We start from the raw sequence: 22,668 nt of genomic DNA, 5'->3' as shown, positions 1-22,668 counted from the left end.
TAGAAATCAATAAAAAGTTTCTTCTTTAATTTATCAAAAGCGAATGTGCTATATCCCGTATAAAAGGTAAATGTCTCAAACGATAGTTACTGTAGTGGATATCCTACCTCTGTGACCTATTTGCCCTCAAGGAATTTACATTATTGTTTGACAAGAAAAACTTTTAAATTGTCGTGTCAAAAAATACATGTACAAAGATTCATTTAAAACTTATTAAAAACCGCAATGACATGACATTGCTTTATTTTAAAATCGTATTTCTATTTACATTCACGAGGTCACGTAACCTATTCTGCCAGTGTGCTTAATCAGTGATCCCGCTACGTCACTTTGTTCCCGCTACAAGCTCAAAAGTGAAAATGGAAAGGTAAACAAAAATTATAAATCAGGACGTAAGTTTTTAGCTCACCTGTCACATAGTGACAAGGTGAGCTTTTGTGATCACGCAGCGTCCGTCGTCCGTGCGTGCGTCCGTCCGTCCGTAAACTTTTGCTTGTGACCACTCTAGAGATCACATTTTTTGTGGGATCTTTATGAAAATTGGTCAGAATGTTTACCTTGATGATATCTAGGTCAAGTTCGAAACTGGGTCACGTGCCTTCAAAAACTAGGTCAGAAGGTCTAAAAATAGAAAAACCTTGTGACCTCTCTAGAGGCCATATATTTCACAAGATCTTCATGAAAATTGGTCAGAATGTTCACCTTGATGATATCTAGGTCAAGTTTGAAACTGGGTCACGTGCGGTCAAAAACTAGGTCAGAAGGTCTAAAAATAGAAAAACCTTGTGACCTCTCTAGAGGCCATATATTTCGAAATTTCTTCATGAAAATTGGTCAGAACGTTCACCTTGATGATATCTAGGTCAAGTTCGAAACTGGGTCACGTGCCATCAAAAACTAGGTCAGTAGGTCAAATAATAGAAAAACCTTGTGACCTCTCTAAAGGCCATATTTTTCATGGGATCTGTATGAAAGTTCATCTGAATGTTCATCTTGATGATATCTAGGTCAAGTTCGAAACTGGGTCACGTGCGGTCAAAAACAAGATCAGTAGGTCTAAAAATAGAAAAACCTTGTGACCTCTCTAGAGGCCATATATTTCATGAGATCTTCATGAAAGTTAGTCAGAATGTTCACCTTGATGATATCTAGGTCAAGTTCGAAAGTGGGTCACGTGCCTTCAAAAACTAGGTCAGTAGGTCAAATAATAGAAAAACCTTGTGACCTCTCTAGAGGCCATATTTTTCAATGGAACTGTATGAAAGTTGGTCTGAATGTTCATTTTGATGATATCTAGGTCAAGTTCGAAAGTGGGTCACGTGCCATCAAAAACTAGGTCATTAGGTCAAATAATAGAAAAACCTTGTGACCTCTCTTAAGGCCATATTTTTCATGGGAACTGTATGAAAATTGGTCTGAATGTTCATCTTGATGATATCTGGGTCAAGTTCGAAACAGGGTCATGTGCAGTCAAAAACTAGGTCAGTAGGTCTAAAAATAGAAAAACCTAGTGACCTCTCTAGAGGCCATACTTGTGAATGGATCTCCATAAAAATTGGTCAGAATGTTCATCTTGATGATATCTAGGTCAAGTTTGAAAGTGGGTCACGTGCCTTCAAAAAGTAGGTCAGTAGGTCAAATAATGAAAAAACGTTGTGACCTCTCTAGAGGCCATACCCTTGAATGGATCTTCATGAAAATTGGTCAGAATGTTCACCTTGATGATATCTAGGTCAAGTTTGAAACTGGGTCTCGTGCCTTAAAAAACTAGGTCAGTAGGTCAAATAATAAGAAAACCTTGCGACCTCCCTAGAGGCCATATTTTTCATGGGATCTGTATGAAAGTTGGTCTGAATGTTTATCTTGATGATATCTAGGTCAAGTTTGAAACTGGGTCAACTGCGGTCAAAAACTAGGTCAGTAGGTCTAAAATTATTAAAATCTTCTGACCTCTCTAGAGGCCATATTTTTCAATGGATCTTCATGAAAATTGATCTGAATGTTCACCTTGATGATATCTAGGTCAGTTTCGAAACTGGGTCACGTGCGGTCAAAAACTAGGCCAGTAGGTATAAAAATAGAAAAACCTTGTGACCTCTCTAGAGGCCATATTTTTCATGAGATCTTCATGAAAATTAGTGAGAATGTTTACCTTGATAATATCTAGAAAAAGTTCAAAACAGGGTCACGTACCTTCGAAAACTAGGTCAATAGGTCAAATAATAGAAAAACGTTGTGACCTCTCTAGAGGCCATAATTTTCAATGGATCTTCATGAAAATTGGTCAGAATTTTTATCTTGATAATATCTAGGTCAAGTTCAAAACTGGATCACATGAGCTCAAAAACTAGGTCACTATGTCAAATAATAGAAAAAACAACGTCATACTCAAAACTGGGTCATGTGGGAAGAGGTGAGCGATTCAGGACCATCATGGTCCTCTTGTTTATTCAATATATTGTGTAAATTTCATGCACATGATTCGAAACCTATTTGAAAGTGCTACCCCTTGTACGACGATTTCCTCACCAAAACCTCGTTTTAACGCTATTCCTGTTCAACCACTTTCAACATGTGCGCTCTGAGGTGTTCTCACTGCAAGTCAGTTGCGAAAATTTTCAATAAAGCGCTTTCTTGTGGATAAAATTAATTGTATAGGTCATCGCTATAAACCATTGATTACCTGAAGACCATAATTAACTCGTTTTTTTTTTTATTCGTAGTCGCATATTGGACAGAAAATGCCATTTTATGGAATGTTCCCACAACAAGTCCATCGCAGACCATGTTCTCACGGAAAGCAATTTTTTGTTCTCACAACAAGTCAAATGTCATGTCCTTTTTTCTAGAATGGACGACAACACACACATCTGTAAAAAATGCGGAAAGAAATACAGACATAGATGTAACCTTTCCATCTTAATCTATGTTAAAATACAATCACCTTATAAATACGTAGCGTCGTAGATGTATTTTAAATTTTTAATGTCTTTAGATTTTTAAGTGTTCCGATGTCGTTGCTATAAGCCAAACTTGAAACTCGTTCGAACCCAGTCAGACCCTGGTTTATTGAACTTATTTCTGATCACTCAGATACGGCAATCTCTCACCAATTTACTTTGACAGAATATTTCAATTGAGAGAAACGCAACCAGCTTCATTGGGTGATATGATTTTAGAAATCCAATCATAACCATGGTAGGATCTTTAACGCTCCATTTCCACATGACAGAATCTCACTATTTCCTTGCTTTCACTTTTTACTTATAATGTTTTATCATTTACAATAATCACATGTTATTGCCAAGTGCTAGTCATGATTGTTTGTCTTTCAGTTCTCTGTGATGAATGATATGATTTTTGTTATCCCCCGCCGATGAAATCGGGAGGGGGGTATTGAAATGGCGTTGTCCGTCCGTCAGTCTGTCAGTATGTCCGTCCGTCCGTCCGTCCGTCCGCAGCCATTTCTCAGTAACTACTTGGTAGAATTTCATGAAACTTGAAATAAACATGAACCAACATACTGCGATGATGCCCGTCAAGTTTTTTTTTTGATTGGTCAATTTCCCTCAGAGTAATTGCCCTTGATTTAATGAAAAATGTCCGTCTGCAGCCATTTCTCAGTAACTAGCAGGTAGAATTTCATCAAACTTGAAATAGACATGAACCAAGATACTGCGCTGATGCCCGTCAAGTTTTTTTTTGATAGGTCAATTTCCCTCAGAGTTATTGCCCTTGATTTAATGAAAAATGTCCGTCTGCAGCCATTTCTCAGTAACTAGCAGGTAGAATTTCATCAAACTTGAAATAGACATGAACCAAGATACTGCGATGATGCCCTTCAAGTTTTTTTTTCGATTGGTCAATTTTCCATATAGTTATTGCCCTTTAATTGTTTAAAAATCCACATGTACATAACAAACCAACCAATGGGAAGAATTTCATTAAACTTCTTTCATTCTTTTCCATGAACATTTATTATAAACATGTGATGTTGTGTACCTACACCTGGTCGCCACCTTACCTTGGTCACTCCCCCCCCCCCCCCCCCCAAAACAAACCATTCATTTTCTATTAATTTGATTTTGACTAATGAAATTATTTGCTTCTTGGTAACATTCTTAACTTTTTGCTGGATATATTTTTTTGCCATTCCTCACCTCTGACCCTTTCGGCGGGGGATTCCAATTCATCGAATTTGCTTGTTTCATCTGTGATTATTATTATTATGTTGTTGTTGGGTCACGAGGTCAAATAATACATGTGTACTGAAAAATACCTTGTCATCAGCTTAGATTTTTGTTTCAGTTTTCATTTAATTTAATCAGAAGCTACGGCTATTGAGTGAAGCTCAAATATTAGTCATAGACTAAAAATTGGTCACAGTCAAATATTAGATAAAAATTACTTGTCGGTTTAGAGGTCAAATGTTTGCTTCAATCTTTACCAGGCTAAGTCAAAAGTTGCATCAAGATGATATCTAGATCAGCTTCAAAAATGGGTCATATTTGGTCAAAAACTAGGTCACGGGGTAAAATAATATATTAAGAAATGCCTTGTCATCAGCCTAGAGGCAACAGTTTCTGCTTCATTCATCACCAAACTTGATCAAATGTTGCATGTTGTCCCCATGTACATTTACATCACGAATTCACAATCAAGCTAAAAGTTTGGTCATGTAAGGTAAAAAAATAGCTCACAGGGTCTAAAGTCTCATTAAATAGCGCAATTTCTCAGGTGAGCGATTCTGGATCCTCTGTGATGACCCCCTTGTTTAATCAATTCACTTTATTTGTATTATACATGTGACACATGTTTTATTTGAAAATAAAAATTGTAAAAAATAAAGAATATATTTCATGCTTTTTGCAAAACCAAGATTTCACACAAGAAGTAAAATACATCTAGACAACCAATATCTTCATTCACTTTAGTATCATTTTATATGTCAAGACCCATCTTCATGGTAGGTAGAATCTTTGATTTAGTTCTGCGTGCACCACCGTCGTATCTAACTCCCATGGCACCCTTCTTAAATGAATTTCGTTCACGTTTTATTAGGTCACTTTCATCTTGAACTGAGTCCCGCGTGCCCTCTCTGCAAGATCGAACTTATGATTCCTGCATTACATAAATATACAAATTATTTAGCAATTAAAAAGAATAATATAATATAACTTATGATTCCTGCATTACATAAATATACAAATTATTTAGCAATTAAAAAGAATAATATAATTCAAAAAATAAATTGCGTTACACTATTGTATGTAATTTGTATCCTGATATATTAAGTTCTTATATTTAACAGAGATTGCATGTTAAGAAAAAAAACACGCCCTTTAAGCTACATCATTCTACATTCTTTAAGACCTGTATAACGCCAAAAAAACCCAAAAAACCTGCAAATTATAGAATTCGAAAAGACTTTTTGAAACCACATCATAGTTGATAACAGATTTTATCTTCATACCTGCATTATATTACAAATTCTTCTTTTCGTGAGAACATGGTCTGTGTTGGACTTGTTGTGGGAACATTCCATAAAGTGGCATTTTCTGTCCAGTATGCGACTACGAGTAAACATCCGAGTAAATCATGGTCTTAGAGTAATGAAAGGTTAATAGCGATGACCTATGCTATTAATTTTATCCACAAGAAGGTGCTTTTTTTGCAAATTTTATCAGCTGACTTGCAGTGAGAACACCTCGGAACGCATATGTCAAAAATGGTTGAACAGGAATAGCATTAAAACGAGAAGGTTTTGGTGGGGAAATCGTAGTACCGGGGGTAGCACTTTCAAATAGGTTTCGAATCATGTGCAAGATATTTACACAATATATTGAATAAAAAAATTACGCCCTGATTTATAATTTTTGTTTACCTTTCCACTTTAACTTTTGAGCTTGTAGCGGGAACAAAATGACGTAGCGCAATCACTTGATTGGGCACACTGTCTGCCGCACAAACAGAAATCTGTTTGCCAAAAATCGTTTTACTCCATGTATTGTAATTGCTGCCGCTTTTTCATTAAGATTTTTTATTCTGTTTTTAGCTCACCAGAGCCAAAGGCTTGGGGGTGAGCTATTAGGATCACTCACTGTCCGTTGTCCATAAAGTTTTACTTCAAACGACATCTCCTCATAAACCACTAGGCAAATTTCATCCAAACTTCACAGGGAAGCTCTACAAAAATTGTTCAAAGAATTGAATTCCATGCAGAACTCTGGTTGCCATAGCAACCGAAAGGAAAAACTTTAAAAATCTTCTTCTCAAAAACCAGAAGCCCTAGAGCTTAGATATTTGGTGTGAAGCATTGCCTGGTGGATCTCTACCAAGTTTGTTCAAATCATGACCCCGGGGTCAAAATTGACCCCGCCCCAGGGGTCACTTGATTTTACATAGAAAAATCTTAAAAAATCTTCTTCTCAAAAACCAGAAGCCCTAGTTGCCTAGTAGATTTCTACAAAATTTGTTCAAATCATGACCCCCAGGGTCAAATTGACCCGCCCCATGGGGTTACTTGAGTGTACATAGAAAAATCTTCAAAATTTTCTAATTCGACCTGTATTATTGCCTAGTGGACCTCTACAAAATTTGTTCAAATCATGACCCCTGGAGTCAAAATTGACCCCGCCCCAGGGGTCACTTGATTTTACATGAAAAAATCTTTAAAAAAATTCTAAAAAATAAACCAGAAGGCCTAGAGCTTAGATATTTCACATGTAGCATTACCTAGTGGACCTCTACAAAATTTGTTCAAATCATGACCCCCAGGGTCAAAATTGACCCCGCCCCAGGGGTCACTTGATTTTACATAGGAAAATCTTCAAAATTTTTCTAAAAATAAACCAGAAGGCCTAGATCTTAGATATTTGACATGTAGCATTGCCTACTAGACTTCTACAAAATTTGTTCAAATCATGACCCCCGGGTCAAATTGACCCCGCCCCATGGGGTTACTTGATTGTACATAGAAAAATCTTCAAAATTTTCTAAAAATAAACCAGAAGGCCTAGAGCTTAGATATTTGACATGTAGCATTGCCTAGTGGACCTCTACAAAATCTGTTCAAATCTTGACTCCCCCTCCCCCACCCCAGGGTCAAATTGACCCTGCCCCAGGGGTTACTTGATTGTACATAGGAAAATCTTCATAAAGCTAAAAATAAACCAGAAGGCCTAGATCTTAGATATTTGATATGTAACATTTCCTAGTAGACTTCTACAAACTTCGTTCAAATCATGACCCCCGAGGTAAAATTGGCCCCGCCCCAGGGGTTACTTGATTGTACATCAAAAAATCTTCCAAAAAATTTCTAAAAATCATCAGTTTGACATTTGAAACATGTAGCTCATATTATTCTAGTGAGCGATCCAGGGTCATCATGACCCTCTTGTTTGTACTTTCTGGTCAAAAGTCTGAATTTTATGCCCAGAGTATTCATCATTTATTGACTTACTTTTAGAAAGAAATAAGTAACTAAGATCGCACTGTTTGAAATTTTACAAATGATTATATGAAAATTTGACCGTTTTTATAGAATTTTGCCTACATTTCTGTCGATATCTTATTAAAATCATTATAGAATTCAAATAGTATTATTTCTCAAGGGGTGTTGAAAACTTGAAGCGAAAATGTTGAAAAATGAATGCACTACGCATGGTTTTTGTGTACGGTTGATGTAATTAGATATTACGATAGGTCAACAGTTTGTGAATGGAAATTACAGCATGACGTTTGAATATCTTTACGATTCCCGGGTAAATTCAGCAATCCAGGTAGCGACTGAACCATCTCAAAGTTTGTTGACGTTTTGGAGATATAATTTCTGAATTTAGGTAAAGTAAGGACGTAAAAAACCACTCGCCCGATCGGTCGCGTATACAGGGAGGTCCACTTGTCCTACTCAGACTTAAACTCGCCAGTGCGAGCGGGCGAGTGGAATTTTACACCCCTGTAATTCCTCAGCAATCACTGTTTGGAATTTATAGTAACTTCATATGAAGCTTCACTCCCAAGAGGAAATGCGCGTTTCAGTCAGAGGATTCGCTGACTGATTGAGTTATTGCCCTTTGATTATTCAACTTTAGTACACTATAGTACAATTTTTTTTTGTCCTGAGTGGCGTGAATCCATAGAAGCTTCACTCCCAAGAAATGTGCATATTATCTTCATGTTCTGGTTGGATGACTGTCACTGAGTTATTGCCCTTTGATTGTTCAACTTTAATTAACTAAAGCGCCATTCTAGTCATGGTATTTCTCGGCAACCGCTGGCTGAAATTCAGTTAAAATTCGTATTATGCTTCGCTCTCAAGAGGTGGTGCGCATTTTATTATCATCATCAGATGGTGGGCTGTTCAAATCACTCTGCCTCTGTGGGCCGTCCGTCCATCTGTCCATTAACAATTTCTTGTTATCGCATCTCCTCAGAAACTACTAGGGGGATTTTGACCAAACTTTGTCAGAATAATGTATTGGTACCCTAGTTGTGTCCCCTTGAAAATCAGACTGGTTCAACAATTTTTGAGTGAGTTGCGGCCCTTTGTTTATTTTTATAATTTACATAGATTTATATAGGGAAAATTTTTGAAAATCTTCTTGTCCAAAACCACAGGGCCTAGGGCTTTGATATTTGGTATGAAGCATCATCTAGAGGTCCTCTACCAAGATGATACAAATTATATCCCTGGGGTCAAATACCGTATAAGTACTTATTTCTGCGGGCTTAATATTCTGCGATTTTTATGCCCCCAAAGGGAGGCATATTAGTTTTCAACTGTCTGTCCGTTCGTTATTTAGTTCGTCACAACGTTAACTTTTTGCATGAAGGCACTTTACTCGCGAACCACTGCACCCAGGACCTTCAAACTTCACATGCTGATAGTACTAATTGAGTACACCACCCCTACTGACTTTTGGGTCACCAGGTCAAAGGTCAAGGTCACAGGGGCCAACGTTAACTTTTTGCATGAAGGAACTTTACTCGCGAACCACTGCACCCAGGACCTTCAAACTTCACATGCTGATAGTACTAATTGAGTACACCACCCCTACTGACTTTTGGGTCACCAGGTCAAAGGTCAAGGTCACAGGGGCCAACGTTAACTTTTTGCATGAAGGCACTTTACTCTCGAACCACTGCACCCAGGACCTTCAAACTTCACATGCTGATAGTACTAATTGAGTACACCACCCCTACTGACTTTTGGGTCACCAGGTCAAAGGTCAAGGTCACAGGGGCCAATGTTAACTTTTTGCATGAAGGCACTTTACTCGCGAACCACTGCACCCAGGACCTTCAAACTTCACATGCTGATAGTACTTATTAGGTATACCACCCCTACTGACTTTGGGGTCAAAGGTCAAGGTCACAGGGGCCAACTTTAACTTTTTGCATGAAGGCACTTTACTCGCGAACCACTGCACCCAGGACCTTCAAACTTCACATGCTGATAGTACTTATTGAGTACACCACCCCTACTGACTTTGGGGTCACCAGGTCAAAGGTCAAGGTCACAGGGGCCAACATTAACTTTTTGCATGAAGGCACTTTACTCGCGAACCACTGCACCCAGGACCTTCAAACTTCACATACTGATAGTACTTATTGAGTACACCACTCCTACTGACTTTGGGGTCACCAGGTCAAAGGTCAAGGTCACAGGGGCCAATATTAACTTTTTGCATGAAGGCACTTTACTCGCGAACCACTTCACCCAGGACCTTCAAACTTTACATGCTGATAGTACTTTATGAGTACACCAACCCTACTGACTTTGGGGTCACCAGGTCAAAGGTCAAGGTACTGCGGGGGCATTTGTCACCATTAGTGACAGCTCTTGTTTCTAAAATGAGATGGTATTAATTTCTGCGTATACCAAACTGGCACACAGCTTGTATCACCATAAGATCTTGGTTCCTTTCTTGAACTGGCCAGATTCCATTATGGGTTCCAGAGTTATGGCCCCTGAAAAGGCCAGAATTAGCTATTTTGACCTTGTCTGCACAATAGCAGCTTTATTTATGATTTTATTTTAACCAAACTTGCACACAACTTGTATCACCATAAGATCTTGGTTCGTTTCTTTAACTGGCCAGATTCCATTAATTTATGGGTTCCAGAGTGATGGCCCCTGCAAGGGCCAGAAATAGCTATTTTGACCTTGTCTGCACAATAGCAGCTTCATTTATGATTTGAATTTAATCAAACTTGCACAAAACTTGTGTCACCATAAGATCTCGGTTCCTTTTGTTGAATCGGCAAGATCCAATAATGGGTTCCGGAGTAATGGCCCCTGATAGGGCCAAAATTAGCTATTTTGACCTTGTCTGCACAATAGCAGCTTCATTTATGATTTGATTTTAACCAAAGTTGCACACAACTTGTATCACCATATCTTGCTTCCTTTCTTTAGCTGGCCAGATTCCATCATGGGTTCCAGAGTTATGGCCCCTTAAAGGTCCAATTTTGGCTATTTTAATCAAGTGCTATCAAGTGCAATGATAACAGGTGAGCAATATAGGGCCATCATGGCCCTCTTGTTATTATGGTTTATTCAACAGCAAAACAATAATAAAATAGTTATGTTATGTATGTATATTATTGCATAATTTTCATCTTCGCCTGCATGTGGGACAAAAGCCGATAACGCTTTCGGACATCGACTTATACATAGGGAAAAACTTTGAAAATCTTCTTGTCTAAACCACAAAGCCTAGTGCTTTGATATTTGTTATGTAGCATCATCTTGTGGTTCTCTACCAAATTTGTCAAAATTATCCCCCTAGTGTCAAATATGGCCCCACACCGGAGGTCACATGGTTCATATAGACTTATATAGGGAAAAGCTTTTAAAATCTTCTTGTCAATAACCTACAACATTCAGATTTGGCCTACATGTATAGTTTTGCGTGGCAAGATGAACATTGACATGAGTTGACCTTGATTTTGACCTAGTGACTTACTTTCACATTTCTGTAGCTACAGCCTTCAAATTTGGACCACGTGCATAGTTTTGTGCACTGGAAAAAACTTTGACCTTGACATTGACCTAGTGACCTACTTTCACATTTTTGAAGGTACAGCCTTCAAATTTGGACCACATGCACAGTTTTGTGTTCCGAAATGAAATTTGACCTTGATTTTGACCTAGTGACCTACTTTCACATTTCTCAAGCTACAGCCTTCAAATTTGGACCACATGCTTAGATTTGTATACCGAAAAAACTTTCTTGACATTGACCTAGTGACCTGCTTTCACATTTTTGAAGGTACAGCCTTCAAATTTGGACCACATGCATAGTTTTGTGTACCGAAAAAAACTTTGACCTTGACATTGACCTAGTGACTTATTTCACATTTTTGAATGTAAGGCTTCAGATTTGGACCACATGCGTAGTTTTGTGTTCCTAAATGAAATTTTTCCTTGATTTTGACCTAGTGACCTACTTTCACATTTCTCAAGCTACAGCCTTCAAATTTGGACCACATGCATAGTTTTGTGTTGAGAAATGAAATTTGACCTTGATTTTGACCTATTGACCTACTTCCACATTTCTCAAGCTACAGCCTTCAAATTTAGAACAGATGCATAGTTTTATGTACCAAAAAAAACTTTGACCGTGACATTGACTGAGTGACCTACTTTCACATTTTTGAAGGTACACGCTTCAAATTTGGACACATGCATAGTTTTGTTTACAAAGAACTTTGTCTTTGAAATTGATCTATTGACCTACTTTCACATTTCTCAAGCTACAGCCTTCAAATTTGGACCACATGCATAGTTTTGTGTTCCGAAATGAAATTTGACCTTGATTTTGACCTAGTGACTTACTTTCACATTTCTCAACTACAGCCTTCAAATTTGGACCACATACATAGTTTTGTGTACCGAAACAAAATTTGACCTTGACATTGACCTAGTGACCTACTTTCACATTTTTGAAGGTGCACGCTTCAAATTTGGACCACATGCATAGTTCTGTGTTCCAAAATAAAATTTGACCTTAATTTTGACCTAGTGATTTACTTTCACATTTCTCAAGCTACAGCCTTCAAATTTGGACCACTTGGGTAGTTTTGTGTGCCGAAATAAACTTTGACCTTAAGATTGACCTAGTGACCTACTTTCACATTTCTGTAGCTACAGGCTTCAAATTTAGACCACAGGCTTCAAATTTAGACCACATGCATAGGATTGTTTACCAAAACAAACTTTTACCTTGACATTGACCTAGTGACTTAGTTTCACATTTTTGAAGGTACAGGCTTTAAATTTGGACCACATGCATAGATTTGTGTTCTAAAGTGAAATTTGACCTTGATTTTGACCTAGTGACCTACTTTCACATTTCTCAAGCTACAGCCTTCAAATTTGGACCACATGCATTGTTTTGTGTGCGGAAATAAACTTTGACCTTAAGATTGAACTAGTGACCTACTTTCAAATTTCGGAAACTACAGCGTTCAAACTTGATGCACATGCATAGTTTTGTTTACAAAGAACTTTGTCTTTGAAATTGATCTAGTGACCTACTTTCACATTTCTCAAGCTACAGCTTTCAAATTTGGACCACATGCGCAGTGTTATGTACGGAAATGAAATTTAACCTTGAGCAAGTCAATAAGTCTTGAAATTTGAAACACTCAAAAATGGCACATTGGTGGGCGCCAAGATCACTCTGTGATCTCTTGTCTTCATGTTATGGTGGGATGATATTCCAATGAGGTTTTAATATTTGATTATTCAACATAAGTATTTTTTAAAACTATCTATGCTCAGTCAGTGAATTCCACTTTTTTCTTTTAATATGCAATAATCTTATTTTGGTGAGCATCCATTGGGTTTATTATTATTTTCTTGTTATTCTATGCCTATTATTCTCGGTAAAAAAAGGAAAAAGACAGTCAAACGGACATGAACTCATCTTTTAGACGTATACAGAAACATTGCATTAAGTTGATATTCATGCGAATACTTTTATCGGTCAATGGCTTTTATCATTTTGCTAACATGCAGGTTAGAATAAAATGTTTGTCTAGTCAAATACGGAATATAACGGATCCAATACAGTAATATATTGGACAGTCACATGGTACAAATGCAATTAGCTGAGAAAAATATGTATTGAATAATATGTGTATATTCTTGATGCAAATTTATAATTAAAAATCAAAATCTCACTGTTTGAGAAAGAGTAAGTTACAATATAATCTTCCATTATATTTCAGTTCTCCACTGAAAAATAAATGAATGTCTTCCATTTAAGCCCACTGCATTCAGCACTTTTAGTGCTTTGATTTTCTTTTAGTACCCTCTATACAATATTTAACTCTTAACTTAAAAATACAGAAAAAGAAACTGACTAGAAGTGCGCAGAATTAGCCGACAAATCATGTGTGACATAAGCCTAGGTATGTCATCACAGTTCCTTGAAATTGACCTACTTTATGCGAAAAACAATACTAATAAGTTTACACATGATTGTGTGATTTATAAGGAAAATAAGTCAACAAAATTACAGGTAAAGTTTTTAAATCTAGTTTGAGGTCAAAATATAAAAGCATGTTTTTCTTCTTCAAGGGGGAGGGGTGGGGGAGGGGGGAATCGCACTGAACCTTACCAAAGCAACAACTGCACGAAAAGGTGAGTTTTTCCTAAATATTGTGTTTTTTTTGAAAAATGCTGGAGAAAAACACATAGCTATAAATATGGTACACAATTTTTAGCTCATCTGATTTTTTGGAAAAAAATGATGAGTTATTGTCATCACTTGATCGGCGTCGGCACTGGCGTTGCCTGGTGGTTAAGTTTTATGTTTATGTCAGCTTTTCTAAGCTATTGCTTTGAAACTTGCAACACTTGTTCACCATCATTAGCTGACTCTGTACAGCAAGAAACATAACTCCATCCTTCTTTCTGCAAGAATTATGGCCCCTTTTGGACTTAGAAAATATCAGATTTCTTGGTTAAGTTTTATGTTTAGGTCAACTTTTCTCCTAAACTATCAAAGCTATTGCTTTGAAACTTGTAACACTTGTTCACCATCAAAAGCTGACTCTGTACAGCAAGAAACATAACTCCATCCTGCTTTTTGCAAGAATTATGGCCCCTTTTGGACTTGGAAAATATCAGATTTCTTGGTTAAGTTTTATGTTTAGGTCAACTTTGCTCCTTAACGGTCAAAGCTATTGCTTTAAAACTTGGAGCATTTATTCACCATTAAAAGTTGACTCTGCACAGCAAGTACTGTAACTCTGCATTGCTTTTTGTAATTAGATTTGGACTTAGAAAATCATGGGTAGGACAGTATTTCTATTTTACAGAGACAAAAAAAATCAGATGAGCGTCTGTACTCGCAAGGCGGTGCTCTTGTTCAGTTTGTCTCCATGAAATCTCAGATAAGTTTTTATTTAGCATCAAATCCCATAACTCTGATATGCATTTTGGCCAAATTATGCCCCCTTTTGGACTTGGAAAATCCTGGTTAAAGTTTTGCGTGTAAGTTACTATCTCCAAAACTAATGCAATACTGGATTGAAACTCTATAGATATTTTAGGGTAATATTCCTGCTTCTGGGACAACAATTTGAATAGTCGAGCATTGGCTGTCTGACGGACATGATCTCTTGTTTACATTTCAGCGGGAGACTGGTTGCAAGGTCCACATGTGTATGCCCTATATGCCAGCTATGGTATGACCACTCACCAGATTGAGATCCTCTTTGTGGCTGGATTTGGCTCTAGTATGATAGTGGGTACCGTAGTAGGATCTTTTGCTGATAAATAGTAAGTTTGTGTCAGGATTCCCTCTGGTGTGCCAAAAGTTTACAAATTGTGTTGAAAAGTATGACAGTTTTAGTAGTTGGCACTCCAGATGTCAGATATTTAACCCTTAGCCTGCTGCAGGCGAATTTAACAGCCTTTGCAAACAGCTTGGAACCAGATCAGACGCCGATTAAATCGGCGTCTGATAGTGATGGGACATCGGTTGGAAAACTCAAAAACCGATTATCGGTTGGAATCGGTTAGCAAACTGATGCGATGTATCGGAAAAATAATCGGTTGAATGTTATTTGTTTTCTTACTTGTTTATTCAGATAGTCATGTCTTTTTTACTTAAAATTCATATGCTCTTTTGAAAAATAAAGAACTACCATTAATCAGATGTTTTAAAGCTGGTTCATGGTAAACAGAAACTTGTTTAGTAATGACTAATTAGTTGCAGACAGGGAAACAACAATAAATTGCAATCTGGTTTACATACATGTATCATAGACTCATAGCTATCATTTGTGACAGTTGACTGGTATATCTGTACCTGTAACATATCTAGCATACAGCAAGGAAGTACAGATATTTCAGTCTTTCTCTGGCTGACAAAAATAGTGATTGTAGAAAATCATTAAATGAATTCAGTTATTTTTCGGTAATATTAATATTTTCATACAGTAGCCTGACACTACTGAGTAGCCCCATGTTCCAACTACTTGTTGCTATGGCATATAACAATGTCATGAAGCTAGGTAAAAAACGATCAGATAAAAATCAGAGTTAAATTTGTTTCCATATGTACACTGGTCAGCGATACTGGGTAAACGGAATTTTGGCAGAAAAAAAATCATGACAACTCGATGACAACTGCAACTGCATAAAAAACACCAAACTTCTTTCCATTGAAATTACGTCATGGACACGGAAATTTGACGGCATTAGTGTCCAGTTTCAACAGATAAATTCCCTCGGGCAAACCGTTGTAAAATACGAAAATTTATCAAAGTTTCGCTAATTTTTTTTGCCCCACTTTTATTGACGCAATGGACGCCGCCATGTTAACAGCTGATCCTAACTGTAAGATGTTAAATCCATTTTCATTGGATAAATGAAACGAAATACTAACATTTGATTGTCGGCATACTTCTTTTTTATCCGTTATGCATGCAGGTAGTCCATATTTCGGATATTTCTAAGGTAAACATAAATTCTCACGCACCGTATTTCCCTTCGGAAATCTTCGTTCATACCCGTGTAGATTCGTACCCGCTATCGACTCTGAGAAAACATAATCGATTATCGGAATCGGTTGGACTTTTCTAGCCGTCAATCGATTATATCCGCTAATCGGCCCATCACTAGCGTCTGATCAGGTTCCAAGCTGTTTGCTACTCTGACAATATTTCTTCCAATTTTGGAGGAAATTGAATGAACTTTACAATTTTAGCAGACGACATTTCCAGCAGACGACAATTTATCTAGCATGCTAAGGGTTAATGGCATTGGATTATCTTTTGATAAAGATTCTCTTGAAAAAAAAATCACTGTAGTATTTGTTACCGCTTTAGCTCCACTATTCGGAGAATAGGAGTGCTTAGATAATAATTCTACTCGCCTTGGCGTCGGCGTGAGCTTTCTTGGTTAAAGTTTTTTGGCAACCTTTGTTTTTCTTTGTTACTATTGCTTATATCTTGCTGTAACTTCACATTAACATTGTTCAGCATGCAAACAAAGTATGTGCAGGGGCTGGGACCATTATACCCAAGGTCAGGGTCACCAAGGTGTTATACTTCGGTTATTTTTAAGGTTAACGTTTTTCGGCAACCTTTGTTTTTCTGTCATATCTTTGTTACTATTGCTTATATCTTACTGTTACTTCACATAAACATTGCCCAACATACAAACAAAGTATTTGCTGGGGCTGGGCCTATTATATTCAAGGTCAATGTCACCAAGTTGTTATACTTGGAATTGTTTTCATGTTAAATTTTTTCGAAAACTTGGATTATAGAGATATCTTTGGTACTTCAAAAGATAATGACTTGAAATTAAAAATATTTTTTTTATAATCGTCATCTGCATGTGTGGTTACAATCCCCATAACTCTAATTGTATTTTTGACAGAAGTATGCCCCTTTCATATTAAAAGTTTTTTGGCAATCATAACTTAAGTACAATATAAGATAATGACTTGAAACTTAAAATATATCTTTATCATCATCATCTGCTATAATGATAAATAAAATAAATAAATAAAATAAAATCAAAATAAATAAAAAATAAATAGAAATAAAATTTGAGTTTAGTAAAGTCTTAATACTTTATGTGCATGTAGTTTCTTGGACTGTTTTTATACGCCCGTTTGAAAAATGGGACGTATTATGGGAACGCCCGTGGCGAGCGGGCGGGCAGAGTCCACAGACTTTGTCTGGAGCATATCTTTTTCATGCATGGAGGGATTTTGATGAAACTTGGCACAATTGATCACCATCATGAGATGGAGTGTCATTCCAAAGAACCAGGTCCCTAGGTCTAAGGTCAAGGTCAGTCTTAGAGGTCAAATGTCAAATTCAAGAATGACTGTCTGGAGCATATCTTTTTCATGCCTGGAGGGATTTTGATGTAACTTGGTACAGTTGTTCACCATCATGAGACGGAGTGTCATGTGCAAGAACCAGGTCCCTAGGTCTAAGGTCAAGGTCACACTTAGAGGTCAAATGATACAAGAATGGAAACTTTGTCCGGAGCATTTCTTCTTCATGCATGGAGGGATTTTGATGAAACTTGGCACATTTGTTCACCATCATGAGATGTAGTGTTCCGCACAAGAACCAGGTCCTTAGGTCTAAGGTCAAGGTCACACTTAGAGGCCAAAGGTCAGATACAAGAATGACTTTGTCGGGAGCATATCTTCTTCATGCTTGGAGGGATTTTGATGTAACTTGGCACATTTGTTCACCATCATGAGATGGAGTGTCCCGCGCAAGAACCAGGTCCCTAGGTCTAAGGTCAAGGTCACTCTTAGAGGTCAAAGGATACAAGAATGAAAACTTTGTCCAGAGCATTTTTATACGCTTGTTTGAAAAATGGGACATATTATGGGAACGCCTCTGGCGGGCGGATGGGCGGGCGGGCGGCGTCCACAGACCTTGTCCGGAGCAAATCTTCTTCATGCATGGAGGGATTTTGATGAAACTTGGCACAGTTGTTCACCATCATGAGACGGAGTGTCATGCGGAAGAACCAGGTCCCTAGGTCTAAGGTCAAGGTCACACTTTGAGATCAAAGGTCAAATTCAAGAATGACTTTGTCCGGAGCATATCTTCTTCATGCATGGAGGGATTTTGATGTAACTTGGCACAATTGTTCACCATCATGAGACAGAGTGTCTTGTGCAAGAACCAGGTCTCTAGGTCTAAGGTCAAGGTCACACTTAGAGGTCAAAGGATACAAGAATGACAACTTTGTCCGGAGAATTTCTTCTTCATGCATGGAGGGATTTTGATATAACTTGGCACAAATGTTCACCACCACAAGATGAAGTGTCTTGCGCAAGAACCAGGTCCCTAGGTCTAAGATCAAGGTCACACTTAGAGGCCAAAGGTCAGATACAAGAATGACTTTGTCCGAAGCATTTCTTCTTCATGCATGGAGGGATTTTTATGTAACTTGGCACAATTGTACACCATCATGAGACGAAGTGTCATGCGCAGGTCCCTTCTTTAGAATTACTTCCCTTTGTTGTTACTATAAATAGCTTATATTGCAACTTTTTCATTACTAGTCATAGGGAAAAATCGAGACCACTTTTCTGTAGTACAACATGCATATTACATCCAATGTTGAGGTGTATTTTGACCTATCTCTACAGGGTAAGGATTTTTGTGTGGACTTTTTTTTTTTTTTTTTTTTTTTTTTTAAGATGGACTTCCCGTAGTTGTTACTATAAATAACCTATATTGTAACTTTTTTATAATTGACCGTAGGAAAAAACCAAGATCATTTTTCTGTGGTACAACATAGATGCTACTTTCAAATTTTAGGTGTATTTTAAGGTATCTCTACTTGGTTAGGGTTTTTTTGTGGACATCGAAAAACAAAAGAATTACAATAATTACTAAACAACCACAAAGTTAAGATTCCATTTGCAAACACAGCTGCTATTTGCTAATTTGCTGCGACGGGCGTATATTGTGACATTCTTGCACTCTTGTTTCTTCATACATAGAGGGATTTTGATATAACTTGGCACAAATGTTCACAATCATGAGACAGAGTGTCGTGCACAAGAACCAGGTCCCTAGGTCTAAGGTCAAGGTCACACTTTGAGGTCAAAGGTCAGATACAAGAATGACTTTGTCTGGAGCATTTCTTTTTCATGCCTGGAGGGATTTTGATGTAACTTGGCACAGTTGTTCACCATCATGAGACGGAGTGTCATGTGCAAGAACCAGGTCCCTAGGTCTAAGGTCAAGGTCACACTTAGAGGTCAAATGATACAAGAATGGAAACTTTGTCCGGAGCATTTCTTCTTCATGCATGGAGGGATTTTGATGAAACTTGGCACATTTGTTCACCATCATGAGATGTAGTGTTCCGCACAAGAACCAGGTCCTTAGGTCTAAGGTCAAGGTCACACTTAGAGGCCAAAGGTCAGATACAAGAATGACTTTGTCGGGAGCATATCTTCTTCATGCTTGGAGGGATTTTGATGTTACTTGGCACATTTGTTCACCATCATGAGATGGAGTGTCCCGCGCAAGAACCAGGTCCCTAGGTCTAAGGTCAAGGTCAGTCTTAGAGGTCAAAGGATACAAGAATGAAAACTTTGTCCAGAGCATTTTTATACGCTTGTTTGAAAAACGGGACGTATTATGGGAACGCCTCTGGCGGGCGGATGGGCGGGCGGGCGGCGTCCACAGACCTTGTCCGGAGCATATCTTCTTCATGCATGGAGGGATTTTGATGAAACTTGGCACAGTTGTTCACCATCATGAGACGGAGTGTCATGCGCAAGATCCAGGTCCCTAGGTCTAAGGTCAAGGTCACACTTTAAGGTCAAAGGTCAAATTCAAGAATGACTTTGTCCGGAGCATATCTTCTTCATGCATGGAGGGATTTTGATGTAACTTGGCACAATTGTTCACCATCATGAGACAGAGTGTCTTGTGCAAGAACCAGGTCTCTAGGTCTAAGGTCAAGGTCACACTTAGAGGTCAAAGGATACAAGAATGACAACTTTGTCCGGAGAATTTCTTCTTCATGCATGGAGGGATTTTGATATAACTTGGCACAAATGTTCACCACCACAAGATGAAGTGTCTTGCGCAAGAACCAGGTCCCTAGGTCTAAGATCAAGGTCACACTTAGAGGCCAAAGGTCAGATACAAGAATGACTTTGTCCGAAGCATTTCTTCTTCATGCATGGAGGGATTTTTATGTAACTTGGCACAATTGTACACCATCATGAGACGAAGTGTCATGCGCAGGTCCCTTCTTTAGAATTACTTCCCTTTGTTGTTACTATAAATAGCTTATATTGCAACTTTTTCATTACTAGTCATAGGGAAAAATCGAGACCACTTTTCTGTAGTACAACATGCATATTACATCCAATGTTGAGGTGTATTTTGACCTATCTCTACAGGGTAAGGATTTTTGTGTGGACTTTTTTTTTTTTTTTTTTTTTTTTTTTAAGATGGACTTCCCGTAGTTGTTACTATAAATAACCTATATTGTAACTTTTTTATAATTGACCATAGGAAAAAAACAAGATCATTTTTCTGTGGTACAACATAGATGCTACTTTCAAATTTTAGGTGTATTTTAAGGTATCTCTACTTGGTTAGGAGTTTTTTTGTGGACATCGAAAAACAAAAGAATTACAATAATTACTAAACAACCACAAAGTTAAGATTCCATTTGCAAACACAGCTGCTATTTGCTAATTTGCTGCGACGGGCGTATATTGTGACATTCTTGCACTCTTGTTTCTTCATACATGGAGGGATTTTGATATAACTTGGCACAAATGTTCACAATCATGAGACAGAGTGTCGTGCACAAGAACCAGGTCCCTAGGTCTAAGGTCAAGGTCACACTTTGAGGTCAAAGGTCAGATACAAGAATGACTTTGTCTGGAGCATTTCTTCTTCATGCATTGAGGGATTTTGATGTAACTTTGCACAATTGTACACCATCATGAGACAGATTGTCTTGCACAGGTCCCTTCTTTAGAATAACTTCCCTTTGTTGTTACTATAAATAGCTTATATTGTAACTTTTTCATTACAAAACGTAGGGAAAAATCGAGGCCACTTTTCTGTAGTACAACATGCATGTTACATCCAATTTTGAGGTGTATTTTGACCTATCTCTACCTGGTAAGGATTTTTTTGTGGACTAAGAATTTTTAGCTCACCTGAGCACAAAGTGCTCAGGGTGAGGTATTGTGATCGCTCACCGTCCGGCGTCCGTCCGTCCGTCCGTCCGTCCGTCCGTCTGTCCGTCCGTCCGTCCGTCCGTCCGTCCGTCCACACTTTCCTTTAAACAACATCTCCTCCTAAACCAACAGGCCAATTTTGATGAAACTTCATAGGGATGTTCCTTGGATGGCCCCCTTTCAAAATTGTTCAAAGAATTGAATTCCATGCAGAACACTGGTTGCCATGGCAACCGAAAGGAAAAACTTTAAAAATCTTCTTCTCAAAAACCAGAAGCCCTAGAGCTTAGATATTTGGTGTGAAGCATTGCCTAGTGGACCTCTACCAAGTTTGTTCAAATCATGACCCTGGGGTCAAAATTGACCCGGCCCCAGGGGTCACTTGATTTTACATAGGAAAATCTTAAAAAAATCTTCTTCTCAAAAACCAGAAGCCCTAGAGCTTAGATATTTGATATGTAGCATTGCCTAGTGGACCTCTACTAAAATTGTTCAAATCATGACCCGGGGTCTAAATTGACCCGCCCCAGGGGTCACTTGATTTTACATAGGAAAATCTTCAAAAAATTTCTAAAAATAAACCAGAAGGCCTAGAGCTTAGATATTTCACATGTAGCATTGCCTAGTGGACCTTTACAAAATTTGTTCAAATCATGGCCCCCGGGGTCAAAATTGACCCCACCCAGGGTCACTTGATTTTACATAGGAAAATATTTAAAAAATCTTCTTCTCAAAAACCAGAAGTCCTAGAGCTTAGATATTTGACATGTAGCATTGCCTAGTGGACCTTTAGTAAAGTTGTTCAAATTATGACCCGGGGGTCAAAATTGACCCCGCCCTAGGGGTCACTTGACTTTACATAGGAAAATCTTCAAAAGTTTTCTAAAAATAAACCAGAAGGCCTAGAGCTTAGATATTTCACATGTAGCATTACCTAGTGGACCTCTACAAAATTTGTTCATATCATGACCCCCTGGGTCAAAATTGACCCCGCCCCAGGGGTCACTTGGTTTTACATAGGAAAATCTTCAAAATTTTCTAAAAATAAACTAGAAGGCCTAGAGACTAGATATTTGACATGTGGCATTGCCTAGTGGACCTCTACAAAATTTGTTCAAACCTGGTCCCCCGGGGTCAAAATTGACTCCGCCCCAGGGGTCACTTGATTTTACATAGGAAAATCTTTTTAAAAAATTCTAAAATAAACCAGAAGGCCTAGATCTTAGATATTTGACATGTAGCATTGCCTATTAGACTTTTACAAAGTTTATTCAAATCATGACCCCTGGGGTCAAATTGACCCTGCCCCATGGGGTTACTTGATTGTACATAGAAAAATCTTCAAAATTTTCTAAAAATAAACCAGAAGAGCTTAGATATTTGACATGTAGCATTGCCTAGTGGACCTCTACAACAAGTTTTCAAATCTTGTTTTTAAAGTTAC

At 37.9% G+C, this 22,668-nt stretch overlaps 1 protein-coding gene across 8 annotated transcripts in view; it reads left to right on the top strand.

The window, feature by feature from the left end:
• LOC123529246 (molybdate-anion transporter-like) overlaps nucleotides 1–22,668 on the top strand; it is a 172,472-nt gene that overhangs the window by 20,034 nt on the left and 129,770 nt on the right. For all 8 annotated transcript variants that reach the window (XR_008366701.1, XR_006682089.2, XR_006682088.2 and 5 more), the window contains exon 2: nucleotides 14,653–14,797. Coding sequence is in view for 5 of the 8 variants with exons in the window: in XM_045309485.2 (XP_045165420.1) it covers nucleotides 14,653–14,797 (145 nt within the window). In the remaining 3 variants the exon portion in view is untranslated. The remainder of the gene's footprint in view (nucleotides 1–14,652; nucleotides 14,798–22,668) is intronic.

The sequence above is a fragment of the Mercenaria mercenaria genome, chromosome 13, assembly GCF_021730395.1.
Source record: "Mercenaria mercenaria strain notata chromosome 13, MADL_Memer_1, whole genome shotgun sequence".
Lineage (NCBI taxonomy): Eukaryota > Metazoa > Mollusca > Bivalvia > Venerida > Veneridae > Mercenaria > Mercenaria mercenaria.
The sequence above is the reverse complement of the archived record's forward strand: the minus strand, read 5'-3'. Positions and strand labels throughout refer to the sequence as shown.